At 45.2% G+C, this 11,525-nt stretch overlaps 1 protein-coding gene across 1 annotated transcript; it reads right to left on the bottom strand.

Annotated features, from left to right (window-relative positions):
- Window positions 1-1,183, bottom strand: LOC123449946 (aquaporin PIP2-5-like). The gene has a single exon (XM_045127321.1). The coding sequence runs from the start codon at window positions 997-999 to the stop codon at window positions 118-120; it is 882 nt and encodes a 293-aa protein (XP_044983256.1). The 5' UTR covers window positions 1,000-1,183; the 3' UTR covers window positions 1-117.
- Between the last annotated feature and the right edge of the window lie 10,342 nt (window positions 1,184-11,525).

Raw genomic sequence — 11,525 nt, 5'->3', positions numbered from 1 at the left:
TAGTAATAAATCATATAATAAACTAACAGACGCAAACTGGAGATCCATAGTACGTAATATATGTGGATCTGAAACCAACCAAGTAGGTTACGTATGTCGATGAAAGATGGAGCTGGCCTAGGCTTCGACATCGTCGTGGTCGGAGCGGCCGAAGGAATGCTTCGCGGCGCCGTTCCTGAGGACGTACTGGTGGTAGGCCATGGCGACGGTGGCGCCCGCCAAAGGCCCCACCCAGAAGATCCACTGATCGGCCCAGGCCTTCTTGCCATTGTACACCACGGCGGCGCCAAGGCTTCTCGCCGGGTTAATCCCGGTGCCGGTGATGGGGATGGTGGCCAGGTGCGCCATCAGCACGGCGAAACCGATGAGCAGCGGCGCCAACACCGGCACGTGGGAGTCCCGCGCCATGCGCTTCGGGTCGGTCGCCGAGAACACGGTGTAGACGAGAACGAACGTCCCGGCGGCCTCGGCCACCAATGCCCCCGCCTTGGAGTACCCCGGCGCTACCTCGTTGGCGCCGCCGCCGTATAGCTCGTAGTGGTGCGCGCCGTGCACGGCCCTAACCATCGCCGCGCCGCAGATGGCGCCGAGGCACTGCGCCGCCATGTAGAAGAAGGCTCTGGGAAGCGAGACCTTCCTCGCCAGCAGCAGCCCGAACGTCACCGCGGGGTTGATGTGGCCGCCAGAGATGCCGGCGGTGCAGTAGACGAGGACAGCGATCATGCCGCCGAAGGCCCAGGCGATGCCCAGCACGCCGGTGCCGCTGCACGCTTGGGCGTCGGTTTGGCGCTTGTGGCCGATTACGGTGGCCACGGCGACGTAGACGAAGAGGAGGGTGGCGGTGAACTCGGCAATGGTGGCCCGGTACAAAGACCACTTGCCCAGCTCGCCGGCGTCCACCAGCGGCGTCGGAGGAGGGTCCAGATAGTCCTTGGTGCTCATGGTAGTATCGGAACTAACGTTGCCCTCCGTATTCAGCTTGCCATCTCCAGCGGCCATATCTCAATGTCGATTGAGCTGATTAATTCTGGAAGAAAAGAAGAGCGAGGAAATTTGATTGATGGTCAAGGATTGATGAAGTGTTGTGTCCATAACGTGGCAAAGATGCATCCATATATAGAGAGGAAGGCCAGCATCACTGAGCATGCATGTATACCCTACCAAGCAAGTACTCCTATGTTTTACTGTTAAAAAAGCAAACACCATTTACAAATTACAAGCGCCATTGACTCGTTTACCGGCCAGCCCTTTTATGTTTTACATTCAAGATTTGGTAGTATCTTAGACCCCCTCAAATTCACCAATGATTTATTTTATCTTCAGTCGGACCTTTTCAAATTTGGCCGGCAATACTCATCCTATTCGAATATACAAGACATAATTAAAGCATCTTCAGCCATGACTTGTAAATTCACGTCCTCGAACGTCCGCGGACGCGCTTGGTGAGTGACCGAACGTGTTTCCTAATTGTCCGTTCGTACAGCCACACTCTTCATTTTTCTTCTTTATATGTCCAATCACTTGTACGTGGTTGGTGGAGAGTAAGAGAGAAAGAAGAGAATGAATAAAGAAAAGAAAAAATTGGTTTACGGTTGGGTCGCATCATATGTGGCGGACTGACGGGCGCGTCCCCAAGCCCTCATATCCTCTCCATATTTGAGATGGATATGAGGGTTGGCGGACAGCCCGGACATATAGGGACTATATGAAGGGTCTGGTTGGGTCATTTTTTCACTTCTCTTTCCTGTCCGATCACTGAACAGGCACGTCCGCGAATGTATGAGGGATCATTTGACGGGTCCGACTATAGATATGGGAAAAAGACCAGCAACTATATTACTGACCAAGCAAATATGACTCGGATGCAGCAACATGCATGCACAACTTCAAATATGCTCTATAATATAGGTAAACCAGCACCTATATTACCAAATAACCGATATACCTTTCTTGATTTCATACTGTCGTATATGTTGATTTTTTTCTGTAATCTTAGTCTTGGACATAATTTAGAACAAAAGAATTATGATTACACGCCTACTATTTTAGGAAGGAACAAGTGCTTGTTTAGGCAAAACTATAGTGTGAACCTCATAGAGAAATCTGTCTAGACAGTAAAATATTTTTGGACATTAATGATAATTTATTGAGATATTTATGCATATACAATGAGATAGATAAATTTGTGCTTAAAATTGATTTTGAAGGTCGTCTAAACATTCAATATCTCAATTATTTTTAAAATAGAGGGAGTAACGCCAAGCATGACGTCTTCAAGAAAAACAGTTATTCATATTTTTTAAATGTAGATGAGTTCAATTCAACTGAATTTGGTTCTAATATATGCCCCTTTACCAATTTTTCTCTTTTCTAGTTTAGTTTGTAGGAGATAAGCTATGGATAGATCCACTCTGCTCAGATCAAGCATTGCAAAGGTTCTAACTTCCACTCACACTCACGAAATCAATAACTTTTTTTTAGAGAAGGAGGTTAAACCCCCGGCATCTGCATCAATCGATGCATGCATCCATCTTATTAATTATTTCACAAAGGTCTAACAAGAACATACATCAATCCATCCAAAGCCACCACTCACACCTACAAACTCGATAATGTGGAGTGCTCTCATTTTACATATCTAAGACCGGTGTTGTTTCCAATCCATCCACATAACGTATTGGGAACAACAATCGGTGCAACACACCTAAAACGCATACCTCACGCACATGTTTTACCAGCCACCATCATCCTCGAACCACTGACCCATCTTCAGGAAAGAGATCCGCATCATCCTTGCTAGGCCAATCATCCGTCGACGCAACCACGGCGCCCAACGACGCCACCGCCCTGCGCTCATCCGTCCAGATGCGAAGACTTCGGAAGATCTATCGTGCGTAGCACCTGCCAACTAGGCATGACTCAGCGTAGCACCTATCGGCCAGGCATGACTTGACAGCTCCACCGAAATTCCGTGCAAGACGAAGCCGCTCCACCTCCTGCCTCAGTCTGCCAGCGCTGCTCCACAAACGATGCTCCCAAAAGAGAAACGGCACCGCAGTACCGCCATCGTCCGATCTGAAAGACCAGATCCTACGGTTTCCCCCGAAGCAATGCCCACCACCAGCAACCAATCAGGACCCACACAGTGCCCACCACCACTCAGCCCTCAAGACGACACTTTCAGGAAGGTCACGACGTCGAGGACGCCGCCGCCGCCCACCGGAGTTAGGGTTTTCACCCGAAAGGCAAGGAAGGGGAGCAGAGGAGCAGATGTATACCGACGTCTCTAAAAAGAATAACGGCGCCCTTGAGCGTCGTCGTCGGCGCGGCCGGCCTGGGCCAACCAAGGGGTTTCCCCCAATCCGAATCTCCTCCACCGGCTTCACCCGCAGGAAGGGCCCCGGCAACCACGCCGGCACCGCCAAGAATCCGCAGGAGAGAGGCCCACAGATCAGGACCTGGGGGCGCAGGTGGCGGTGCGGGCAGCGGCCGACGAAGGGGAACAACACACCTCCACAACGATGCTTCCAAGAAAGATAGTGACACCCGTGGGCGTCGCCGTCGCAGCTCCGATAAAGACCGGAGCAAGGATTTCTCCCGGAGCTGCGCTGGATAACCACCGCCACCGACCGCTGAGCATGGCCGCCACGCACCATCACGACCCCCAGCCAAGGCCACTGCACCGCGCGCCCTGGAGACTGCTCGTGCCCAGCCAACCAGCGCAGCCGCGCCCGGCTGCCTCTCCCTACCACCAGGGCCGAGTGCACCGCCAGATCCGGCCATGGAGCCCTGGAACCGCCCTCCGCCGCCGCCGATTGGCGAGATCACACCGGATCCTGCAACCGCCGACGCGGGGCGCCGCCTTCAGAGCCCGATGGCCGATGCGAGGGGCCCCGCCGCCGCCATCCCCGGGGCGCGTGCGGCTTCGCCAGCGTCCCCTGCGGCAGCGGCGAAGCGGGAGGGGAGGCGGAGAGGGGGTCCGGTGACGACGGGTGCCGGTGCGTGTCTTCAGATTGGTTTGAAGGCGCCCGTGTCGGATCACGTCGGGGACGGCGCCGCAGCGGGTGCTGAAGCTGGCCGCCTCAGCTCTCGTGGGGAGCGGCAGGTGGCAAGGGCAGGCCGCGTCTGTTAGGTCTCGCGGTGGCCGGCGTCAAGTCGCATGGAGGCAGGTCGGGCGGGCGGGATGAGGCGTCAGGTCCTCGTTCCTCCTTTTCGTAGAATCGAGCAGGACGTACGAAATCAACAACTACAACACATATTCTAATGAAGGATGTTTTGCAGCGGCATTTCAGAAAATGACTCAAAATCACGGCAGCGCAACGTTTTGCAAGAATCACCTCAAAGACTCCTATTTTCTTGAGGTTTCTGTTCAAAATGCCACAAAACATTATTGACCCATACAATAATTATGTCGACTCATACATGGTGATGGATGTTGTAATCATGCACCACAAATGAAGGGGTTTGTGTCGAAGTTCCTTAAGATTTTTTTGGTGTCGACATTAGTGATAGTTTTCCCTCATACGATCAATTACATCTTGGATTCCTAACAGTTATACATTTTAATGACATGCGTAACTTTGGTGTGAATCGAATTCTAGGCTGGTTGATTAGTCTCCAGCCTAGACCTTTTAGAGAAATCCTTGGATGTAAAGCCCTGTTTCTTATTTGTTTTTGAGGTGTTTCGAAGGCCTGTCATACTCTTGCAGATTGTAGTGTTAATTTTTGCGTAACAAGTTTGTACATATTAAATTAGTTGAATTGATTCCATGGGTCATAGCAATTGATGGGTTGTCCTGTCAGCGCTAAACCAATGTGTGATGATTTTTGATAAAAGTCTAAAAACCATAATTTTTTCTCAATTATAAGTTGAATTAGTTGTGTACGATCAAACATTGTTGTGGTATCTTTTGACCCAAAGTTAGACATAGTTGAGCAATGCCAGACTCTAATCATCACAATACCTGGCTGTGGGGCAACATGTGTCATGTACAAGCTCATCACTACACTTATTGGTTAGTGCATCCATTCCAACTAGCAATATATTAATCCATATTCTTGTAAGGCATTATATATAGTCTCAAGAGTGTGGCAACTGTATTCTCTCGTATATTTAGGCATGACTATTATGGTCGTGAAGTTGGCAAAATAGCCAGCATCTATACTATAAGCTTATGTGATCTCACCAAAGGGTTAGATCAACGATATGCCACTAATTATAGGAAATGATGTCTCTCTTGATTTGCCTTATAAACTGGATTAATTTATCTTTTGAAACGAGATCAATATTCAGCTTGGAGCCATTCCCCGTGATGGTCTCAAGAAGAATGAGGCACACGTACTTTTTGACTGCATTTTCTATTTCAAAGAGTCCAATACACTTTTTTGCATGAATGTCACAAGTTACATACTTTTTGACTGCATTTGCTATTTCAAAATCACTCGGCTTAGAGAATCTACAGCTGGACCCCTCATGCCCGTCCCAAATGTCCTACATACGTCACCGGGTCACTGATCGGTCATGAAATTTTAACCTAATCGTACGCCTCAAACGGTCCTCAAACGTCCGATCTGACCGACACCCCTCATATTCAGCTTATAGCCATGCCATGTGGCATTATCGTTAGGTGCTACTGGCTGTAACCCCCTACATACGCCAAGTGCCACCATGTCATACACGCCTTGTGTATAAACCGGGTCCTCGATGTTTAACACACAGCTTACATGCCCTAAGCCAAAACCATCTAAGCCGTGAAGGTTTAGTGTAACCCTCGGCCTATTCTCCATCATGGTTAAAATGGTCTTTGCTAGGTATGAAACGTACACGGTTTAGAATGTTTTTCTTGTAATAACTATCCGCGTGAAATTTCAACCGAATTTCAAAATATAATAAATATGCATTCGTCTGGTTAGTAATACACACTTCTGACAAACATTTACACTATATACGCACAAACCCGACACGCACACGCCTGCACGCAGGCGTGTGCCGTGGAATGGACCAGCTGCAGGTACACTGCCGACTAAAACAGCCTAATGTGACGAGAATGTCCTCGGAGCGGCTGGTTGCGTGAACGAGCAGATTAAGGAATTGAGGACGAAAGGACACGGGCCGGCCAGTCATGAGTCACTGTACGACGGTCTCCGGCAAGCCGGCCGGCCACCTCCGTGAACTGTAGGTACATATCATTATTAGAGCATCTCTAATAGACTTCATATAAAATCGATCCGTAAAAATCGTTTGCATTTGGTGAAAAAACGTCTGATCAGACCCTGCAAAACAGAGCCGTATAAAAGGATATTTTGACCGTAGCCTACGTCGACCCGTAAAAGCATTTATTTTCATTACATTTTTACCATGAAAACACATTTAGTTGCTTTTTTATTTTCTTTAAAGGCATTGAATACATCATAATTCACCAAATCTTTGCTAAAATAGCAAGACCAAATAAAACAAGAACTACAATTAGGCATTTTATAACATATTCAACTTCCATAACTGCTCCCACTAGTTGGATCAACATCTTCTTCATGCATTCATTGTTGATCCGGGGGTTCTTCATCTTGCATTCTTCATTCTTCGGCTTTGATTCTAAAGATTAGACGTTGCTTCCCCTCTAATTTCTTTTCTAATTGTACATGCTGCTCCATCGTTAGACTCAATTATACTAAGAAGTGCACGGACATCTATTAAGTTTCTTTCTATCAATAGATGGATTTATTCTTCTTCCCAATACCAAAATGAGCATCCACCTTCCTACAAAGATGAACACCTCGATAAGCTACCGTAATTTAACCAAATAAATTTGACAAAGCCGAAGAGGAAGAAGAGCATATCCCGTCGTTTTTGCATTTGAAAAATACCCATCCGAGGTGTTGATGTGAGCCGCAACACTGTTTCTAGGCAGTCGTCGTACTCTACGAGCGGCATCGGCAAGCCGGCGAGCCGCTACACGACCATCGAGGCCGGGCCACGGCCAGAAGTGTCCTTGCCGACAAACCGACGTCGGCGACTAGAGGATGAACCAGTAACTACATGTGGTGTTGGCGCTTTGTCGGGGCTGTGGAGGTGCTTTCCGACCAATCCATGGCTTTGGCGCAGTCGCCGATGGCCTGAAAAGCCAAATCCGATGATCGCGACAAAACAACTGACGATCTGTAGCTTTCCGATGAGCCGAGGCACGACGGTGTAGGGGAGGTCGATCTAGGGCCTGCGGCGGCCCACTGACGTGATCCCGACGGCTGGTATGGCCGGAACCGAAGGCGGCGCCCGACGACGGTGGGTGGGGGAAAAGCGCGGGTGAAATGTCCCACCAACCAACCGCTTTTAGATATATATACATGGGATCGAGACGGCGGGGGGGGGGGGGGCGGGGGGGAGAACCCGCGTTTTCGCGAGATGGGGTGGGCATTTTGCCGCGTCTCGCAAAAAAATTTACGGGTCGGATGCAGTTGCGTGGTCTGGTTTGGAAGCATTTTCTGCCCCGAATTGTATTTTGACGGTTCTTTCGTGGGTTTGACATTTTAGGGGTGTGCTAGAGATGCTCTTACATCACTAAGGGCTCCTTTGATACAAAGGAATTTCATTGGATTTTTGGAGGATTTGGATCCTTAGGATTTTTTCCTATGATGGTTGTTTGATTCGTAGGATTGAAATCCTTTGGAATTTTTCCATAGGATTCGTTTGTACTACATTTTGAAGGAAAATTTTCATCCACTCAAACCTCTTTGTAGAATTCCTTTGTTTTTTCTGTGCTATCAAACACACTTCCAAATCCTGTAGTGTAAAAAAGGACATGTCACTCTATTCCTACGTTTTTCCTATTCCTACATTTTGAGAATCCTACGAATCAAAGAGGCTTTAAATAGAGCAAAAAGAAAATCCTATGTTGGGCAAATATGTTGGCTTTTGCAACCATTTCTAGCTTCTCCTTTTGTACTCTTTTTTGAATAAAATTTCAGTAGGTTAATCACTTGTTGTTCTCCATAAAAGAAAGCTGCCGGCTAACGAAAGCACTGTATAATCCGGCTGCTCCAATGATGAGAAAAAACTTCAGGCATCACAAGGTAATTACTACTACTACGTCCTGTTTTGTTCATGTGTGGTGCTAGCCGCCCGTGATTCGCATGCAATGGTCATGTTTTGTTCATGTGGTCACTAGAATGTACGTACGTGTGCGTTTTTTTTTTTTGGGCTTTTCTATGGATTCATGTGAACAGCAGCCACAGGTGGCCGGCCGCACTGCAACTGCAGCTGAAACGAAACCACGTCTAGTATGTATCCATCCGTACGCTGCACGCCCTGTAAAGTGTGGACACTGCATGCATGCAGCTCAGAGACCTTGGCCATATGCCTCTTTGGCTAGCGTCGCGTGTTGTCAGTCTGGTCTGCCAAGGTATGACGTCCCATTTAACAGCATTCCCGTATACATCTTATATGATTGTTTTTCAATAATTAAATAAAAAAATAGTTTAAAAATATTTTTGGATTAAAGTTGACTTTGTTTTGTATTAGTACCAAAAAATTCAAAAAAAAACCAACATTAACATCTGAACAAAAAAGACAAAGTTTACTTGCTATTATAGGTCACTATTCACACTGTTTCGACCAAAAAAATATCTTTTTTGAAAGGACATCAACGTGTAATATTTTTATGAAACTTTTCTTAAAAGTACAATAGATCGTCAAATTTATTTTAAAAATATTTTCATTTTTAATATTTTTTTAAATTGCTATTTTTTTTAATATATAGGATGTATATACACCCAGGAACCAAACGTTCCCATCCTTCTTTGGAATAGTTACTTTGATGATGTGTAAAACGGTCCACTTTGCTGGCCAACTCTTCTTTGTTGTTCTATGTATAGGTTAGGGCAAGCACAATATGATTATTGAGTTGGAGGAGATAACGGGATTTTCCCCCCCTTCTCCTAAGTAAGATATGACCAAACAAGATGCCATCTCTTATTAACATATATTCTAGTTTAATTTTAGGAGTATAAAAACATTATTTCTTAGAGATACCACTAACATACCATGTTTTTTATTCTTCTCTAGATGGCATGTATTACATAAGAAAAGACCGTCTTGTCAACCATTGAACATGTCCTCATGCGGTGTTGGATAACGAGTTCTTTCTTTTTCTACCACATCATGGTGCCACTACCATTACCTCAAATATGCTTCAGTTTGAGGATCACCTTGCATGATTGGCCTCAAATTTACCGGTGCCGACAAGCAAGTCGCCAACATGCAACATGATGACAACAAGTTGAAATCCATTGTCCAACTATGTTGATGGCCACCAAAGATGGGACGATAGCGCGGTGGGAATGATGATCAACAGAATGTGTCTGCGTAACGAACATTGATGATGATGAGTGCCGACCAATAATAACCAAGCCAATTATTAAGATATATGTTCATATATGGTCCAAGTCCAAGCGAAATTAACCAACTCGGCAAAACAAAAATCTGGTTGATAACCCATACCTCCTGGATTTCCTTAGTTAACCAAATGCTATGTGTGTCAAGTAGATGACCCGCTTCATCTCGCAACATTCTCTACACTTTATAAGATAGTCTACCCAACTCTTTCTTTATTTGATATCATTCTTACAACATCGGTAATACATATACGAGGGCGAGGGCGATAAATGTGACGACCAATGATATAAGATGACTAGCTATAATATATGATATATTACATCCGTCCCAAATCAGTTGTCTTAGACCAATGATAAGTGTACTAGCTATAATATATGATATATTACATCCGTCCCAAATCAGTTGTCTTAGACTTATCTGAGACAACTAATTAATTCGAGGCGGAGGGAGTATTTGTATTTCACCCCCAAAAAAATGTACGCTCTTATTCCAAGTTTTCGAGAGCATCGATAGTAAACCAAAAATGATCCAATCAATGTTGATTAGATAGATTCTCTCAGTATTAAATACACTTTCATTAACTTGTGAATGAAGAAGCTAGATAGTATAGGTAGGAGTGTGTGACGGTTTAGAAGGTGTGCTTGAAAAATCTCTGAAACCTAGGTAGTTATAGATTGGTTGTGAAATGAACTGAAAAATAACATCAACAATGCTCATGCGCATAATAAGCTAAGAAATTAACACCGCACATACATACATGAGTAGTACTAATTAGGAGAAATTGTGTTGGCACCTTAAACCTTGTCTATTATAAAAACACGCGTAAATTTAATCGTGTCTTCTAAACCGTGATAGAGGGGTACTACTTTCTCAGTCCTCGTTTATGTGGCGTCCACGTAATTTGAGATTCCAAATTATACCATAGTCATGACTAGTAAAATATGGTTTCCATGACAGAAAAAATTAAATATATTAACTTTGTCCACCAGAAAAGTTTCCAGTTGTATAATTGTTGACCAAAGTTAAAATCCCAATGCGAAGGCAGCTGAGGAGTTAGTACTCCATCCGTTTATCTTCTAGTCGGCATATAAGATTTATCTTGGGTGAAACATACTCCCTCCGTCCCAAAATAAGTGTCTCAAGCTTAGTACTAGCTCTAATACAAATTTGTACTAAGCTTGAGACACTTATTTTGGGACGGAGGGAGTAGTAAAGTTTAACTCAAATTATAGAAAATAATATCGATATACACAATATAAAATTTATTAGATGCACCACTAAATTAACTTTCATATTGCAAATCTTAGTATTGTAGACGTTTGTAATTTTGCATATAAATTCGATGAAAATTTATGAAAATTGACTCAATATAAATCTTAAATGTGAAGGAAAAATAACCAAAGGGAGTACATGACATCACATGCATGGGAATGAAGATGGAGACAACAGCGAGGGCCATGCTTGATTGCTTGGCTGTAACTGGACCACGCCTGAATAAAAAGGACGGATAGAGAATAAATTGAGGACACATATATATAGATCGATGGTGATGATGCATGCATGATTGGTAGCTGCATGGCCTTGTCTGGCGTCTTGAGATCATAGACTGATCTGGTCAGATGATGAAGAGAGAGGTGGATGCGTTGTCGAGTGCACATTGAACGTTAGAACATCTACATCCACGTATTACAAATATGACCCCTCAAGGCGCGTCCGTGAAAAGTGACGGGGGCATCTCAAATTAGCAGACAACTCCATCTAGACATCTTATACTAGATTTTTCGATACATATAAAAGTATGCAAACTAAAAAACCTAGATGACCTAGCTATTTCTTGTTGAAGATGTCGACTATCTCTGTGCCCTTCGACGGATACATATTTGGAAGCTTGCAGCACCGCTGCTCCACTCCGTCCTCCTCCATGTCCGCCTCGAGTTTGGCAAAGAGCTCGTCGGCCTCTGCATGCATCTTCCGGAGGAGCTGTCGGTTGGCCTTCACATAGGCCTCATCCTGGATGGTCTATATAGAAAAGGGTTTTGGCAATGCAACTCTCAATATCATTGATTAGGTGCAATGACACATATATAGAGAGTACAATATGGGCCTCAACCTCAACTATAGAAGGTTAGGAGGTGGC

The sequence above is a fragment of the Hordeum vulgare genome, chromosome 4H (genome assembly GCF_904849725.1).
Source record: "Hordeum vulgare subsp. vulgare chromosome 4H, MorexV3_pseudomolecules_assembly, whole genome shotgun sequence".
NCBI lineage: Eukaryota > Viridiplantae > Streptophyta > Magnoliopsida > Poales > Poaceae > Hordeum > Hordeum vulgare.
Note: the sequence above shows the minus strand (reverse complement) of the source record. Positions and strands in the feature narration are given on the sequence as shown.